The sequence below is a fragment of the Alligator mississippiensis genome, chromosome 5, assembly GCF_030867095.1.
Source record: "Alligator mississippiensis isolate rAllMis1 chromosome 5, rAllMis1, whole genome shotgun sequence".
NCBI lineage: Eukaryota > Metazoa > Chordata > Crocodylia > Alligatoridae > Alligator > Alligator mississippiensis.
Window position 1 is genome coordinate 83,898,082 of NC_081828.1, and position 19,298 is coordinate 83,917,379.

At 49.1% G+C, this 19,298-nt stretch overlaps 1 protein-coding gene across 1 annotated transcript; it reads right to left on the reverse strand.

Moving 5' to 3' along the window:
* Window positions 1–5,107: 5,107 nt before the first annotated feature.
* LOC102568722 (serine/threonine-protein kinase SBK1) lies at window positions 5,108–14,396 on the reverse strand. The gene is made up of 3 exons (XM_019484884.2): window positions 14,162–14,396; window positions 12,689–12,891; window positions 5,108–11,128 (listed from the first exon to the last, which is right to left on the reverse strand). Exons 1-3 carry the CDS (start codon window positions 14,325–14,327, stop codon window positions 10,562–10,564), a joined length of 936 nt encoding a protein of 311 aa, XP_019340429.1. The 5' UTR covers window positions 14,328–14,396; the 3' UTR covers window positions 5,108–10,561.
* Window positions 14,397–19,298: the final 4,902 nt, after the last annotated feature.

Genomic DNA, 19,298 nt, shown 5'->3' on the forward strand with positions numbered 1-19,298 from the left:
GAGCAGGTCCTGGTGCCCAGGCAAAACAAGGGCAGTGCTTGCTGAGGTCACTGAGTCTCCTTGCTCCACAACCCTTGCCCCTTCCTCACACACCCAGAACCCTAATCTCTGTGATTCCCAATGCTCAACATCCCTGTTTCTTCCTCACCCAGCACACTGGTCCCCATGTCTTCACAGCTGCATATTTCCACCTTGTGCCATATCTATTTCCTGCGGCCCTGAGCCCCAAGAGTACTTTGTTGTACCTGACTATCCTTTAATACCTAGACCCTGTAGCTGACACACAACCTCCTACCACTGTGCTCTGCCCCTTCCTTTCATACCCAGCACCCATATGTCCCGTACCAGAGTTAACCAACTACTTCCCTATCATTGCAGTAGGAAGGTTGACCTCATGTCCCTGGATTTTACCGTAGCCTTTTACAGGGTGTTCCTGGTATTTTAGATTTTGTTCCTTGTAGATGGGGGCTTGAAATGGTGGTCTGGGGGATGGCTTGGGTTAACAGGTCTCTGTAAATGCAGGAGACTGGACTTCAAGTCCCAGGAGGCCTCTACCACTCCTTTGATCTCAGAACCCTACAGTGGGAAGTCAAAACTTTCTATACCAGCTCAAGTTCCAAAACTGAAATGCCATCAAGACACCAGTGTGTAAGGCAGAGCCACCCTACCATTTTTGAGGGGCAGGGCTTCTCAGTTATAAAGTGGCAATGAGCCACCAGTATCATATGGTTGCAGAAAAACCAAGCATATGAGCACAGAAACAGCATGCCAGGTACCAGAAGTAATAGCTTTAAGAAGTACTGGTGCAGTCTTAGCAGTAACTGCAGCTTTACAAATGCAAATTCTCTCCCAGTGTAAGAAGCCCCCAGCAACTCCATGAGGGACAGAGTTTTTAGGGAGAGGATATGGTGTAAAACAATCAGGAGAAAGCTCCTCAGAGCTTCATACAGATTGTGATGCAGCCTCCACATCTGTACTATTTTGCTGATGGTCCATGGGCAGTTAGTCCCAGAACTACACATCTTCATTTGCTCCTGGGAATCTGTTTTTAAAAGAATGCCTAATCATGCCCCAGACTGTTTCCCTGATGTACTGTGCTGTTGAAATTTTCAGCAATCCATCGGTGGTTTGGGAGCTTACCTCAGTCCCCTGAGAGATGGTTATTCAAGGTCAGGTCTTGATCTCAGTTACACACTGAGATAAATCCAAAGTAACTCCATTATCATCGCTCATTTTCACCTTTAGAATTGATCAGATCCTTGTTCTAATGACTTGATCCTGCTGCCTGAGGGCACCCAGTATTTCTGCCACTGTTAATGGGAGTTTTCAGCCAGTGAGGGCTGCAAGGCCTGGAGTGATCATTAGTGCTGACTGTGGGTTTGCTTCTTTCCAGTTTGCTGGTAGATGTACAGAACTGGCTGATATGTGAACCATTGCCCACTTCTCTACTTGTCCCAGAAAAAGAAGGCCATAGCACCAAAAAGGCGGGACAGGATGGCACCTTAGGGACTAATTAGTTCAGAGAGGCTTAAGTTTCTGTAGGCAACAACCAACTTTGTCAGATTCAGCAGGTCCTAATTATAGTTGCTGACTTCCTAGTGTGTGTAAAAATGCTGTTGTCATGGAGTTTGGCCCTGTAGCACTTGAACAATCCAACTGGGGACTAAGTGTTATAGATCCTCTCTGTGCCTAAGGCAAGGGTTTTCAACTGGGGGTATGCGTACCCCTAGGGGTACTTTGGAAGTCCCCAGGGGGTACGTGGCAGTGGTGTGGAGGAGCCAGCGGCACCAGCTTTGATTTTTACTTCATCCACTAAGGCACCTCCACATTCCCTAAGAATGCTGATCATCACAGACCAGCTGCAGTGGCACAGATAGGCCTGATGTACAACATGCCATCAAAGATGGCCTTTGGGAATTCTGTGGCCCTTGCTGCAGAGAAGGGCTTGCTTACAACAACCTGGGAACAAATCAAAAGCAAGAAACTACATCTACCTTCTGATGTTTGTTTATTTATTTATGTTTAGGTGTAAGAGCTACAAGAAATAGATGCATGAGCACATTGGTAATTGGGCATCCAGCCAGTGACCACAGCTACCCAAGGTTCAACCAAGGATAAAACATTATAAATAGTCGGAGCATTTTCTCTACCTTTTTTCTGCCTGGTGTTATTCTAACACTGTTTTACCCTGGAGATTTTTTTACCTCTTGCTTTGAGGGTCTCTGGTCATGCTCTGCAGGAATTCAGAGATGACCCCACTAGTCCCTTCTAGGCACATGTCCTATGGCTGAGGGATGGAAGTACCCCTGCTTTGTCCCCACAGGAGGAGTTGTTCTTATTGATTCACTCCTGAGCTGTCCAGGACTCAACCACACGTTGCAATACCACCCCTGTTGACTGGCTCATACTGGCTTGGACTCAGCCCTTCACCTCAGAGTTTGTCTCTCACAGAGCAACAGCTTTGTCTTTCCAACTACAAAATGGTTATAATACAGGGAAGACATCCTGCCCTGCCCTCAGATGATGTGGAGTGTCCCATTGACTGAAGTCACCTCTCTTCTGAAAGGAAAAGAGGAGACTGATTAGTTCATCATGTGATACCATTGGTTGGATGTTCCTGGGGACAAGGTGTAGCTAATTTAACTTACCCATTGCTAGACCCAATTTCAAGGACACCTCTTAGAGAAGAGAGGTTTGATACTCCTGTGTGAAAAGGATTAACTCTTTAAATATTGTGCTGAAGCAGCATGAAGTACAGCTGTGAAGTACTCTGCTCTCCTAGAGGGCATGATAAGATCTTATACCCTGTACAGGGATCAGAGAGAATTGTACCAGGCCTTACTTACCATTTCATGCCAGATCCTATTCCACCTATTAAGCACATAGGGAGTCTTAGGGCACCTGTACACACCATGGGTTCTAATCCTCATTAAATTAAATAGATTTATAAAACATAAACTCGTTTATTTTGGAGCATCACATCTGTGTTTACATGCACTAGGTTTTCAAATGAATTAAGCCTTGGAGCATCACATCTGTGTTTATACACACTAGATTTTCAAATAATTAAGCCAAATCCCTGGCCAACGCCGCAGGAGAGCAGGACAGTCCAGTGCTGCTCCCCAACCTGGGCCCCCTGCCCACCCTATCCCCATGCCCTGCCATGCAGCTGTGGAAGCAGGTAGCTGGCAAACAAGAAAAAAAGCAAAAAAAGCCACACAAGAAAAATAAAATAGAAGCAATTTGAAAGCTAAAGCAATTCAAAAGGGTAAACTACAAAAAAGTTGCAGTGCCATCTGGTGGACAAAGAGGCTCATTATACGTCTTTGTGTTTGCATGTAACGAATCTACAGACACAATGCTTTAATTCCTGGCAAGCCAAACTAAACTAAACTACGTACAAGGAATTTTAGTTTAATGCACAAGAAAGACTTTTAAAGCATTGGGCAATCCCACTTGTGCAAACAGACACACAGTTGAACCGCATGAAAGGGCAAAAATTGTGGTGGGTACGTGAGCCCTTTGGCACCTACATGCAATCCACACTGCTGAAGACCCTAAAAAACCTATTATCACAAAAGTGCCTCCCCCTTATCACTGTTTTGAATGACTTAGTCTTAAGGGTAAGGTGGCAACATGCAGTGACATAACTAGGGTGGAATAAATGAGGCAACTGCCCTGAGCACCAACTCAGGGGCTGGGGCAGTGGGGGTGGGGGTGATACAAGATTGCAATAATGATCAAACAGCAACCAAAAGTTGCTGCTGCCCCTGTGCACTACGCATCTGCCTGTGTCCCTGCATTACTGATAGGCCCTGTCTCAGTCATGAGGGGCAGCCCGGGCTATGGTGCATGCAGCTGGTCCCACTACCCCAAGGAATGCAGCAGCAGCTCTTTCTGGCTACTGCCACTAGTGTCACCACTGCCGCTGGACTCTGCCCTGCTGCCCAGGTACCCTGGTCTGTCCTACCTGCACCCACCACTGGGTGCCAGATAGAGCAGGTGGGTGGAGTCTCCATGGACCCGTGTGGGCAGGGAACACTAGGCTGGGCAGATCGGATGGGGCTGAGGGTGGGTGGGAGTTGGTTTCTGGGAGCAGGACCAGCGCATGGGGTTGGGACTAGGACCAAGGCTAGGACTGGGATCTCGGAGTGGTAGAGTGGGGCTGAGGAAGAGCCACAATCTGTTGCCTGCACATCCTTGCAATGGGCACTGGTTCCACAAGCAGGGGTGTGCCAGGAATGGATCATGGCTCTGCCCTGGGCTCCAGCCCTATGCTGTCACCACCCCAAGATCCTGGCTCTAGCTCTGGCCCCTCCCACCCATCTTGCTCAGACAGCTCTCCACCTTCGAAGGGGCCCCATCTCAACCACTCAACTGAGCATGCCCTGCCTGTGGGGGCCCCGAGCCAGCTCTGGGGAGAGCCACTTGCCACTTAGGAAGTTTTAGAGAGCTTTGGTGAGCAGGTGGGGGAAAGGAGGGTGCTGATCCACCTGCAACACAGCTCATCAAAACTCCCTAAGTGTCCCTCCAACCCAAATAATTTCTCACCCTGTCTTGTTAATATTGGGAAACTGGCCACTGTGAAGAAGAATCTGACTACAGAGGGGAAAGCATGAAATGTCTGTATTCCTGAAAAATAAAATACTAGTTTGAACTGGTTCAATGTTACATGTTGACACTAAGCATTCTGTGGCATAGCTCTGGTCAGTCCTCCAGACAGCTCACATTGCATTACTCTTCAACCCACACCACTGCCACTGCTGCAACTAGCTGCTCTAGTATGTGTCTAGAATTGAACTGCCTCCTATTTTCCTTTCTTGGCAGTTTTTACTAAAGAGTGCCCTTGCACTGCTTGTTCAAAAAAAATCTATCATTCTAACCTGTCACTCCAGAGCTGGAGTGACAGTGAGCTATGTCCTTACTCCCTACTCAACTGAAGCCTATCATCATGCTCCCGCTCCAGCCCCCGAAGAACCCCAAAGCGTGAGTCTAAGGACTCCTACATCCCTGCCCCAACTCAGGCAAGCACTCTGCAGACTTTGGTCATGTGCAGGCTATTGAAGTTTATTTAACTTGTGTTTAGGAGACAATGAAAAGCAGAAAAGTGAAAATGCCCTCAGGCACAGGTCACATACCTCCTGGAGCCCCCAAAGCATGGGTGCAAGCACACCCTCCTCCTCCATAGGTTGTAAGACTCACAGAGCTGCCTGTGAGGGGCTGAAATGAATGGGGGGCTGGGAGCATTCCCCTTATGTCCTGGTACAAACACCCCAAACTTTGGGACCATGCATTGCTTGCACATTCCTCTCAGGACTTGGACTTCAGCTGCAGGAGATGTTTGAGTTGCAGCTGTCTGATAGGGCAAAGGTGGGGATTGACAGTTCCATGTCAGCTGTCACTGCTGGACAGTTTGTTCATGACCCCAGGAATAATGAAGCTCACAAACAGCTGAGACAGGCAAAGGAAAAAAAAGTAAAGAAAAAATGATAAGTGGTAAAGAAAAAAAGACCAAAATTCAAATGGTCCTGTAGCAAATGTAGGATCTTTGCCATTGAAAAGAGACGGGGGGGGGGATCCTCACCACTCACTGCCCACAGGGGACTGCCTCATGGTCCTCTGCAACTACCAGGGGCTGGGCTGGGCAAAGGGTTGTTCTGGACTCAGGATGAGAGGACAAGGTAGTGGGAGGATGCAGCAGGGCCAAATATCAGATGGTAAAAGCTAAATAGCACTTCAGTCCCTGCTCTTCAGTTTTCTGTATAGTTCATGATCTTTTACCCAAGACACTCATTTTCCTTCCATTTGCCAATCCTCTGCTCCCCACATCTTCCTGCCCTGGCTTCCTCCTAGGCCAAGGGGCACCTGGTCTGGATGAATGACTCTGGTGCTCTGCAGGGAGAAGGGAGCAACTAGCTGTGGAGGGCCTCAGGGTAGTTACAAGGGGAGGAGCAGGAAGACTACTCTCTGCTCTGGGCTAGGCATTGGCCAGGCAAAGGCAGGAATCTTGCTGCACTCCCTGGAGCTTTCTTGGTCTGAGTGTTTGGAGAGTACAGGTGGCAGAACATCAGCCAGTTGATCTGTGAATCTCCTCATTCGTGCAGTTGGAATGAATCCCTGAGCAGGGTCTGGTTGTGGGGAGAGGGAATAAAGGAAGATATTGGCTGGAGGGGGTTGATGCCTGGAGCTGGGTGGTCTGCAGGTTGGCCCTGCTGGTGGCAGGTTTGCTGAGGGATGGCAAGGGGTGGGTGACACATGGCTCTCAGGCCTTGGAATCCTGTGAGCTGAGCTCACATCTTGCTAGGACCTCCACTCTCCCCTTGGGTGCAGTAGGGGATTGTGGAGGTTGCAGACGCAGGGCATGGGGCAAGGGGAGGGTTCCTTCTGAGGGGATGGGGCAAGGCCCCTACTGCTTCCTCTGCCTCTCTTTGGTTATGGATCCTCTGGGCAAATGTGGGAAGCTGCCTAGCCATTTGGGTAGCTCAGCTAGCAAAGAACAGATACATCTGAAAGGGGCATTTATAAAAAAAGTGATTGCACCATCAGGGACTGAAAAATGAGGCACAGGAGTTGACTGCAGCTCCTGTGCAGGCAAGCATTTGACTTATCACTGAGTACTGTTGTGTTTCCAAATGAGCACAGTGGCCCCTTCCCTTAGTGACCTATACCTGTGCTTTATACACATGCCCTATGCTGCCCAAAGGAGATGTTGCTGCAATTGGAGCATGGGGAAGGGAGTTAGCTTTCCCAGGTCTCCTAGTGAGGTAATGAGATGGTTTTGCTTTGTAATTCTACAAAGGATCCTTTGATAGTAAACCCAGCACTTGCAGAACCACGACCTAGTGAACACAGAGAGATCCTTGCTGAGGGATGTTTTTTTTTTCCTACTGTAACACTGGTCCTGTTATTTTAGAGCAGCAGTGTGAGTCTGAGCTGCCCATTATGAGCAGCCATAGAACAGGTACCTGAGGAATGTACCTACTACAAGTACTTAGTGCTGAACCAGCTGCTCAGCAGTGGTGCTCAGGGCTAGTGCCCTGCATGGGAAACAAGCTATTGTTACAGCAGAGGCCAGCAGCAGTAAACCCAGGACCTGAGCCAAAGCAGTCAGTCTAGTTCAGGGAGCTGCTGAAGAAAGAGCTCCAGGGCAGGAGAGCTGCAGAGAAGCTCCTGGCTGATGCCTAGATTACTCTGGGAGATGAGCAAGCAGAAATGCTGCAGACTTGCATGGGAACAGGACTTAAGGTAGGGGGGAGCTGAAGGATACAGCAAGGAGTTGGGACTTGGGCTTAGACCCAGTTGGGGATGTATGTTATAGCCAGAAGGCTTATTTTGGGTTAGAGTTCCAGACTGGTGATCTGTGGAAGGTACTGGGTGGTTTGGAGGTCCCATTAATGCTCTAGAGGCACATGATCACCTTAAGCCCTGCTGGGGGCAAGCTCAAGGTATAGTCAAGGTGCTCGGAGCCCAGAGAAGGGCAGAGCCTGGGACCAGGGGCTTGAAGCCTGAGAGGGGCTAATATCTTAGTAAGAGTTTAATAGCTTAGTAAGAACAAGGCATGGCAGGTGAGGAACCAAGGGAGGTCATTTTAGTGATCAAGCCAGGCAGGAGCCATACAGCCACCAGGGAGTGCCACGGCTGCTCCTGGGGGCCCAGTCCTGTTACACCCACTGATGTTGAGAAGAGAGGAAAGACTCCTGAATTCCCTTGGGGGCAGGAAGTTACTAGCAAACTCCTGCAAACTCTCCCCCTTCCTCCCCCCACAATGAGTAACATCCCCAAATGGTCAAATCTTTGAAGGTGGCTTCTCTCTCATTTATGAGAGAGAATTTCAGTCTATCACTGAATGTCTCTTGCCCAGCTCCAGTGAACAAAAGACTGGTTTCTAGAACCTGGGAGTATGGATTGAAGTCCCATCTGTGCTGAGGCTATGAAGTTTCAATTGTCTATATAGTAAGCTTTACTATATTTGTCCCATAATGTCTGAAAAAGAAAAACTGAATAGGGAGCCCTTAACTCTATCACCATTCTTCCAGAAGCTCCATCTACCAAGGAACCAAGGATTTTGAAGCTCATTGATAAGATAGTTATTACAGGTATGTGCATATAACTTGTGAGAAGGATTCCCATGTCAGAGACAGGCAGATCTACATGGCAGTTGAGGAAATACAATGCAGATATCTTTCTCCTTTCAGGGAATCTTCGATTTCTGTGTTGTAGAGAAGCATACCCACTGGAGAAGAATCCCTGTGTCAAAATTACATTTTCTGTAAAACCCAGTTTAATTATATTCCTAACTCTTAATTCTATACTGATTTAATCTCAGTACGTTGCTTGGGGCCAATAATTTCTCAATCATCCCTCATGCTTTTTCTGAATACTGCCATGACTACCTGCTGGAATACTGCTTGTCTTTTTCAAGCCTGGTGGAATGGCCCTATGATTCAAAGATTTATTGAAAATGAACTTTAGCAGCCTAGAGATTCCTTCAGCCAGCTTTTGTGGGACCTATTAAAGCAAGATCCCCAAATCTGTTAACTTAATGTTTATGCCTAGTGGATTCTGTTAAACATCTTTCTTAATTATAATGGAATGGAAAACACTTAATCATCTTCACAAAACAACATCCGGCTTTTTTCCAAGTACAGATGTGAGTGCCTCTTTCTTTCTGCACTGTTATTAGCATGTTCATTTTGAAAGGGGCCTGTGCTACTGTTAGGATTTCCTTTGGTCCTGACTCACTTAAACACTTCTTATTGGCTATAGACTTTTGAGACATGGATTTTTCTTGATGTATTTAGCTTCCCTTAAAAATTGTCTACACTTGATAGTTTCTAACTTATGGATTTCTCTCCTTTTCTGCTTCTTTACATTCAGAATCTATTGTCTCTTTCTTATGGCTAATAGAAATTTTCAAGGGAAGGTTATAAAGCTGAGTTGTGAGAATATCCAGTCCTGCCAGGAAGATGTGTGTGTAGTCAGGGAGCCCCAGGCAGCTACCTCATCTGTAGAACCTCAGCAGAACTGAACCAGGTCTGCTGAGGCTGTAGGTTGGCTGCAAGGAAAAGGATCTATGGCACTGGGAAGTGGATTTCTTCCCCATCCACTTCTCATGGTCCCTCCCACCTTGTTCCCCAGTCCAGAATGAGGCTTCTATCCCTGTGCTTGGGGTTCCTCTGGACTGAGAAGGGGGCTCATTTCCCCAGCCTGGTCCTCCTCCATGCTGCAAGCCAGGATACAGCTTTCTGTGCAGGAGGTTTTTGTGCAGGCAGAGCCTGTGTTGCTCTGGCCACACCCCTGACTGCCTTGTGCTTTGCCCAGACTTGGGTTTCCCTCCTGGCCCCTTGGATCTCCAGTAGGGCTGTGCAAAATTTCACCAGCAGTTTCTTTTTGACGCTGTTTCGACTCGTTTCAGGCTCAAAACAGCAAAATAGAAACGAAACAACCTCAAAACGACACGATGCAAGTCAAAACAGTTTGACATTTCAAAATGTTTCAAGCTTCAAAGCTCAAGCTGGGCTTGCCTGCAGGGAAACAGAAACTAAAGTAAGGAGAGGGAGCGGGAAGGGTGGGGTGGGGGAAGCTGTGTAGCTGGCCAGTGACTGTCATCCTTTCCTGAGTTCTCTTCCAATCCCAGTGCTCTGGGGGAGGGATGGAAAACCTGCATAAAAGGCAGCATTGTTTGAACTGCCCTGCTTTCTGCCTTGGTGTCAGTTGAGTGAGGGCGCACCTTAGCACACACACAGTGTCACCCACCCATGTCACAAGTTTTGCCGGTCAGCAGCTAGAGGTGCAGGGCCCCAGAACCCAGACTCCCCCTGCACCTATCTCCTCGACAGCTGGCAGACTTTGTGGCTGCAGCAGGGCCGAGCAGGTCTGCAGTTTTCACCCCCCCTGCGTCCCAAGACCCACAAGCACCCATATCAGGAGTTTTGCGTGTCAGCAGCCAGAGGTGCAGGGCCCCAGAACCCAGAAGCCTCTATACCTTTTCTCCTTGAAATTTGGCAGGCTTCATGGCCTCAGCAGGGGCTAGCAAGCCTGCAGCTTTCACCCTGCTGCACCTTAACACACACACTGTCACCCATGTCACGAGTTTTGCTTGTTCGCAGCTTGAGGTGCAGTTTTCCCTAAACCCCTGCACCTATCTCCTTGAAACTTGGCAGACTATGTTGCCTCAGCAGGGGCTAGCAAGCCTGCTGTTTTGACTCCGCTGTGGCTTAACACATACACGTGACATGAGTTTTTTGCTTTCAACAGTTTGAGGTGCAGTTTCCCTGAAACCCCTGCACCTATCTCCTTGAGACATGGCAGGATTTGTGCCCTCAGAAGGGGCTACCATTCCTTCAAGTTTCATCCAAATCAGGCCAGAAATGACTAAGTTATAGGCTGTTTCAAGCTTCCGCATTATAGCCTATGGGCGAAATGTCAAAACAGCGTTGAAAATGAAACTGTTTTGATGAAATGAAACGGAACAGCAGTTTCGAATCAAAACGAAATTTGAAATGAAACACTGTTCCATCGAAATGCAAGTTGAAATGGAATGGTGCCATTTCGCACAGCCCTAGTCTCCAGCATTTTCAAGCTCTTTGTGGCTGCTGCTCTTCCAGGGCAGTAACAGGTACTTATGCACCTCTATGGCTGGGCTGCGACGGTTTGGGTCAAGAACCAGCAACCGCTTGAACATCTCCTGGGCTTTGGCAGTGAAGCCCTGCCAAGGTGCTGGCACCTCTCTCCCCACTGTGCTGTTTTGCCAGGACCCAAAGTCCTCAAACTGTGGATCAGAGCTGACGGCCACATCCCAAGGGAAGCAGCCGGTGCAGAGGCAGAAGAGCAGTACCCCAAAGGCCCAAACATCCAGGCTAGAATCCAGCTCCAGTGTCTCAGATGCCTCAAGCAGGCAGAGCTCTGGTGGCGCATAGGGCAGGGTGCCTGACATGGCACAGACAGGGGTGCCCTCCAGGCGCGTCAGCCCAAAATCTCCCAGCTTCACCAGCTGACACTCCTGGTCGAAGAGCATAACGTTGTCCAGCTTGACATCCCTGTGCACCAGAGCCTTGCTGTGCATGAAGTCCAAAGCATCTGCCAGCTGGGCTGCACAGCGTTTCACCTGAGTCTCTGGGAGCCCCTCCTGTAGGATGGAAAGAGTGCAATGAGAGAGCATAACACCCACCCTTTCCAAGTGATGCCCTAGTACTGCCCCCACTTTCAACAGATAATGCACATATAGGGTGAGGTCCTGTTCCACCTATCAGGAACACAAATGCACCTTCATACCCAAGTATGATTCTATTCTATCCTGCTCAAGTCACTGAAAACATAAATACAAAAAAGGTGGGTGGTTCTTCCTCACTGCTCTTTTGTGACTCGGTCAGTAGAATAAAGTATCTGTGTTACAAAAGCATTCATGAATTTTCAGGACTTGAACAGAGTAGACTAGGGGACTTGGGTACCTAAATGCACTACAGTCCCTAATAATTAGAATCTGGCCCCACATATGGGGCAGATCATTGAAAGGGTGCAGTATCCTGTGGAGACTTCATGGGCACCAATATGGGGAGGCATGTGTTGCTCACTCCTGAGGCTGGCCTTACTGACTAATGCTTGCTCATTTTCATGTAAAGAGTAGTAGGTGAACAAGGGCTCTGAACCTGTCTGCATGAGGTAGCATGCAGAAGCCTCCTTCTGTCTACACCCACAACCAGAATGCGACAGGAAATGAGGAGAAGTTTGTGTCCAGCTCCCACCATGGGCCATCTGTAGGATGCAATATGGGATTGGACATGTCCACAACACCCCCTGTAGGGTAAAGCACTGGAAGGGCTTGAGTGAGCACCAGGAACCCAGCATTGGCCGTGTCTCTGGCATGCTGGGCATGCTGGGCTCAGAAGTAGTGATGAGGCTCACTGCCCACACTGATCAAAGATACTTGCCCCTCTCCAGACTCTTGCTTGATCCCAAGATTTCTGTCCGTGGAAACCCACATGAGACAGATTGCATTACACACCCTATCAACTGAGCAGCTAGTGTGCTCACTAGCTTGAGCGCATGGCCACATACTGGGAGCCCTGGAGCAGAGGTGTGACCTGGCTAACATCAGCATCACCAGGGTGAGACCAGGGCCAGCTGGAGTTGGCCTAGTCAGTGCAAGGTTTCAGGTCACTAAACTCTGAAGCCTGGGCATGGAGGGTTCTACTATGGGACTCACAGCCCAAATTGAGATCTCTCCCAGGGATTGCTCACATAACTTTTAGACCCATCTACCCATTTCTGCCCCTGACAGCCAGCTTCAGACTGCAAAAATCCATGCCCTAGCCTCAGCTCTTGAAATGTTGTCCCCTGCTCAGACTGATGACCTTCCAGCATTGCTACACAGAGAGCTAGCCTCTAGACCTCCAGCTGAGGCCTCATCCTCCCCAGATGCTGCTCCCCACACACCCATTGATACCACACTTCTCTGCTCTCATTCCCAACTGCCTACTCTACCAGCTGAGACCTGCCCCCAACTCTAGCTCCCCACATGCCATGATGACACCTCACAGCCCAGCCTTATTCTTGTTGCCCTTGGTTCAGACTGTGTTTTCCAAGCCTGACTCCTAAGACCTTTCTGACATGGCACCTGGTCAGATCAGCCAAGAGATCCTGCTATGTCACCCCATAAAGAAAGCATATTTGCAAATACCCCACGTACCCCAGGATTCAGGAGGGCGCAGAGATCCCCAGCAGGAGCAAGCTCCTGAGCAAAAGCAAAGTGTGAGGCACTCTCAAAGGCGATGGGCAGAGCTCGTAGGCAGGTAGCATGAGAGGACAGGCAGAGTGCAATGCAGTACTCCCGCAGGAATGCCCGGAGGTCCGTGTACTCCTTTGGCATCAACTTCAGAACAAGCGTGCTGCCTAGGCACAAATTGAGTTAATGTCCATCTATAAACACTCTCCCATGCAGTGACTGAGACAGAGGTCACACAACAACACGGCAAAGGAGGCACATGGGGCAAACTTACAAAAAGAGGATAGAGTCCTCAAGCATGGGGCAGCATGGGGGCCAGATTATGGGCATGGAAAAGGGTCAGCACATGCAAATGGAGAACAGCACAATACCTGGGAAAAAAGAGGGATCAGCATATCCCAGCAGAGGAGATGGGGAGGGGAATGGAGAAAGGGCTATGGAGCCAGGGTCCCACTCATCCCAGCCCCTGCTGCAGCTGCTCTGGGAGCAGCCGACACCAGCTGCCTGTAGCTGATGGGCTGTGCCATGCCCCAAACCCATTGGGGCTCCACTTGTCCCCACTCACCCCAGCTCCTGCTGCAGCAGACCTGGGAACAGCCAACACCACCTGCCTGCACCAAGGCACGGTGCAGTCCAGGAGCTGGGGTGAGCGGGGACAAGTGGAGCCCCAGGGGGTTCGGGGCACAGTGCAGCCCAGCAGCTGCAGGCAGCTGGCGTCGGTTGCTCCCGGGGCTGCTGCAGCAGGGGCTGGGGTGAGTGGAGACAAGCTGTGCCACACCTCAGGGCTCCACTTGTCCCCACTCACCCCAGCTCCTGCTGCAGCAGACCCAGGAAAAGCCGGCACCACCTACCTGCACCATGGCACAGTGCAGGCCAGGAGCTGGGGTGAGTGGGCCCCAAGACTTGTTAATATGTCTCTGGCTTGGGCACACAGAATGGATTTTCCCAAAAGTGAGCAGGGCAGTCCCAGGGCACAAAAAAGGCCTGGGGTCCTAAAGCTGGGGATAGGAGAGTGCCTGGGCACAGATAGGAAACGAGGTTCTCCCAACAGGGAGCAGGCAGAGCAAGGGGTTGAGCCTCCCATGATAGCAGTACCTGTGCAGAGACAGGACTGTGGGTTTCCCAGTAGGGGACATTGTTGTTCTTGGGCACAAACACTACCCCTTCCTTAGATACCTCAATTCCTGTTTGTCCCCAGGCACTACACTGCCTTGCTGGGAGACCTTGGAGCCAGTCACCTGTGTGCAAGCACTGCCTTGCCCCTGAGAGAGTAGGTTCCTTATCTTCTACTGTGTCCCCCCTGTGCCCTGCTGTACAGGCCTCTGGGTCCTGCACCAAAGCCTTGGAGTGAGCCTTGGCTGTGAAGGAGGGCCCCACCATTGCTGCAGAGCACTGACAGCACCTCTCCCTTTCCAGGCTGGCTAGCACTGGCCTCACCTCGTTCCTGGTGCTCAACAAGCAGCACATTGCCGTAAGTGCCACTGCCAAGCTCCTTGAGCACAGTGTAGTGTTCCTGCAGCTCCAGGTGGGGCAGACTCTGTGCTGTCAGGCCCATCAACCGCTCCAGGAATTCCTCGTTGTCCTCCCCCTCTGACGTGTCCATGCTGCTTGTTGCCAGCACCTGTGTGCAGAGAGAAGTCAGGGCAGCCCCACTACCACACAGTGAACCTGAGTACCAGTGCTGCCATGAAGGGCAGGAGGGGATTTCCAAACTGAATGAGCAAGGGAGGGGGGCTGATGCAGGGTCTTGGAAGCCAGGACTCCTGGGTTCTGGTCCCTCCATTGGCAGGAGAGTAGTGTCTAATGGTTAGAGCAGGGGAGGGCACTGTGAACTAGGTCCTGGGTGAACTGAATGACCTGTGTGAATTCCTTCTGTATTCAGTTTCCCTGCTGGGAGTGTTAAGGGTTTGAGGACTGCACTGTATGTGGGAGTTAAATACCCAGGATGGCTCAGCTCTATGGTATGTCTCCAACCATGGAAGATTCATTGCATCTCCATCCCCAGGGGGGGGCTCAGTTCATGTCATTAGCAATGGAGATAGCTGAAGGGGAGCTAGAAGGCACATGTGGCATCTACTGCAGCTGCAGCTTGCTCTGTCACATCCTGCCTACTACCCAAGAAGGGCTTTTTGCTCAAATAAGAACTGTTACAGAGGGGAAACTGAGGCAGATAGCACAGAAAGACCTTCCCAAGGTCAGTCAGAGGCATGACTAGAAACCAAGACTCCTGGCTTACAGTGTTTCATGCACAGAGCTCTGCAATAACAAAGGGAGTCCATTTGGACCGAAAGCACTTGGATCTTTATTTGAAGTGCCGTGTGCTCAGTGCTGCTGCTTGCAGCATTGAGGTGCAGTCTGTATGCTCTGAGCTACTGCAAAATTCTCCAGGTACATGGAGCTTCCTGGTGTCACCCTTCATATCATCCCCAATATAAAACTTGTTCCAATCTGCAAAGAACCTGCAGTTTGTTACACAAAGACCCAAACTCCTTTGCTCTAATTTTTTCAATCTCATTCCCCCACTGAACTGAGCTAGAACTCAGGTGTCTTGGCTTCCAGCACTTCTGCTCTACTCCTTAGGCCCCACTCCATCCGTAAGAGCTGAGACAGGACCCAGGAGTCATGGATTGCAGACCCTTGCTCTAACCCCAAAACCCAGGCATTTTACCCTTTCCCTGCCTCCCCCTCCCTGGGTGATGAGTCCTCTGACTCAGGACATGAGTTGATTCATAGTAGGGTGAAGCAGGGCCAAGCCCAAGTAGAGTGTATGTAATGAAACCAACTAACACAACCACCCCCCATGACTAGGTCAAGGGCAGTTCCCCAGCCATAGGGTCAGGAAGGCACACTGCACTCCACCATGCAGCCCTCCCGTCTCCCTTCACTAGAGTACATAGAGCTAGCAAAGACCCCAGGCCCTGAGGTGTGCCCCAACTTGGTTCTGTAGACAGCAAGGAACCAATGTATAGGCACAGTATGGATGCCAGACTTCTAATAAAATACAGAAGTCTGAGCTCAAAAATAGCAAGGATGCCAACTGCAAGCACCCCATGTACCATAAGGCTCAAATAGAGCACCTAATCCAGACCCCAGACATCCCCATGGCAGGCCCTCAGTGATCATGCAAGGCAAAAACCTATAGCCATTAGCACAGCACAGAAACACCTGGCCCAGACAGTGTAGAAACGAACTAGACAGGACAGTCCAAGTATGCAAATCCAACCCACATATGCACAAATTATATGCCAATGCCCCCAACACAGCACAAACTCCTGGCCTTACAGACAGGGAGACATCCCCACACACAGGTAAAACATGTATCCACAACACAGACCCCAGCACTGAGACCAAACACATACCCTACTGTTCAGGAACAGTGCAGACCCCAGGACCTGGCTTCAGAATGAATCCTAGTGCTCAGGCAAAGCACAGATTCAGGTGCTCAAGCACAGCACATAACTTAGTGCTCTGATACAGCACTGGATGAGGCCAGTCCTCAGCCATAGCCCAGAACCCAGTGGAAGTCCACAGATCCCTGTAATATAAAACAGCTCAGAGACAGGTGTTCAGGCATGGCACAAACACTGTCGTGTGTCTACAGCATGGCCACCATGGCTCAGATGGAGAACAGGCCTCAATGACTGGGTACAGCAGATCCAATGCTGGTTTATGACATTGACCCTGTGTCTGGGTACAACACAGCCCAGCTTGCTTGTGCATGCAGTGACCCCATCTCCCAGTGTACACGTCTCATTATCTAGGCCTGTGGTAATGAAGCTGCTTCTGCTCTGCAATAGGATGATCCAACCTCAATCCCTTTGCTATTGGGCAAAGTAACATCTGGGATTGGGTGAGATAATTGTACTGTTTTTCTTTCTATGTATATAAAAATTGCTAATATAACATTTGTTGTATAAATAAGGTCACACTTTAGTTGAACTGATATGTATTTTCTTATTTCACATCCATTTAAGGGTTAATTGTGCTTTAATGATCCCTTAGCACTATCTGGTGGACAGTGGTACTAACAGAGCTTGTATGTATCAGTGGTCCCTTAGGATGACAGGAAAGTAGGGCAGGAAGGGACCTCACAAGATCATCTAGTTTAGCTCCCTGCTCAAGGCAGATCATCTGAGCCAACTGTGAATCTAACCTGCTGCTGACAATAACTGGAGATGGAGATTCCACAGCCTCTCTAGATAGCTATTCCAATGCTTGATCACACTCATAGTCAGAAAGTTCTTCCTAATCCCCACCCTAAAATTCTTCTGCCACAGTTTGAAGACATTGCTCCTAGTCCTGTCCCCTACAACCACAGAAAAACTACTGTTTCCATCCTCCTTGGAATTGCCCTTCAAGTATTTGGTGGTATCAAATCCTCCCGCGATCTTTTCTCCACACTAAATAACTAGTTCTTTCTTTCTATACTTTCCCTAGAAGTCATACTTCTTGGACTTCTAATCATTTTTGTCGGACTCTTCCCATTCTCTCCACATTTTTCTTGAAACATAGGGCCCAAAACTGGATGTGGCATTCCAGTTGAAATTTCACTAGGGATGAATAGAACAGAAAAATCACTGGCCTTGATATACAAACAACATTTCTCTTAATACAATCCAGTATGCTGTTGGGTTTTTTTGTTTTTTGTTTGCAACAAGAGCACGCTGTTGGCCCATAATCAGTTTATGGCCCACTGTAACCCCCAGGTCCTTCTTCACAGGACTGCAGCCTAGCCACTCACACCTCAGCCTGTTTGTATGTGCAATTATTCCATCTCAAGTGCAAGACTTTTGCATTTGTCTGTGCTGAATTTCTTCTGATTGATTTTGGACCAATTCTCCTGTTTATTTAGGTAATTCTGGACCCTAGCTCTACTTTCCAGAATGTCTGCACAGGTTGGTGTCAACCACAAATTTGTTAAGCATGCATTCACATCATTGTCCAAATAATTAATTAAATTGTTAAATAATACTGGACCGAAGACAGACACCTGGGGAACTCCACTTGATATCTCCTCCAAAGTAGACATTGAGCAATTAATGCAGGGGCAGGCAATTAGTTTGGGTGGAGGGCCGCTTACCAAGTTTTGGCAAGCTGTTGAGGGCTACATGGGTAGCCCTGGTCACCATCTTGAGACTAGAAGTCCCATCCCCTAACCCTGACCTTTGTCACCAGAAGTCCCTCCCATTGCTCCCGAAAGTACTCCTTTCAGCAAGGAGTTTTGCCATCTTGGAACCAGAAAATTACCAAATTATATTCTAAAAAACGAACATCTAAAACATTCATTAATTTGATTTCAAAAAACATTTTTGTCCTGATTTACATGCGTTTGTATAGTATACATAGAGGTGATTAGACAATAGCTTCAAATAAAGTCTTACTCTTGTATACTGGTGGGGGGTATAGGTTTGTGGGGGGCTGTGGGTGTGCGGTTATGTAGGGTGTGGGGAAGGGTGTGGGTGAGTCTCTGTGAGTGGATAGGGGTAGGGGTGAGGTTGTGGGGTGAGGGAGCATGTGAGAGTGTATGTGACTATGTGGGGTGTGGGTGAGTATGGGGTCTGTGGGGAATTGTGTGTGGGGAAGGGTGGCTGGGGTGTGTGAGGGGATGTGGGTTTGGGGGTCTGCATGTATGGCAGTGCAAGGGGGGGTGTGGGTGCATGTGTATGGTGAGGTGTGCATGTGGAACTAACCCTATAAACACACACACGCACGCACGCACGCGCACACACACACACACACACACACACACACACAGTCCCTCCCTACACGTCCACCCTGGGTACCAATGCAGGCCCCATACTCCTGTGGTCTGGCGATGCAGCCACGTGATGCTGGAGCAGTGCATGGGCACGAAAGCAGGGAAATGACTGAGGATGAGGCAGGGCTGGGCCGCTGTCCTGCTGCTGGCTACCCCTGGGTTCTACTGCCCTTGTCTCCTATCATCTTTGACAGGCAGCCAGATAAATATGTTTTTAGGGGCCCCATGAGCCAGATAGAATGGTCTGGTGGGCTGGATCCATATTTTGCCTGCGCCTGCATTAATAACTATTCATTGAGCACGATGATCCAACCAGTTACGTGCCCACCTTATAGTACCTTCATCTAGTCTGTATTTCCTTAGCTTGTTAATGAGAATGTTGTGGGAGACAGTGTCAAAAGTCTTGCTAAAGTCAAGGTCTATCATACCCACTGCTCTCCCCCATCTTTAGAGCCTGTCACTTTATCACAGAAGGAAATTAAGGCGGTCAGGCACGACTTGTTCTTGTTGAGTCCATGCTGACTGTTCCTACTCACCTTGTTCTCCTCCAGCTGCTTAAAAATAGATTCCTTGATGATCTGTTCCATAATCCTTCTAGGTATTGATGTCAAACTGACTGACCTGTTATTCCCCAGATTGACCTTCTTCTCTTTCTTAAAGTTGGGCATTATATTTGCCTTTTCCAGTAGTCTGGGACCTTACTCATGAGTTCTCAAAAATATAAGCACATGCCCCTGTGTGTGTGTTTGAATGATCCCTTCCCTGGGCAAGCTTGTGCTGGATGTGGGTGTGTGCATGGATGTCATTTCCAGGGTG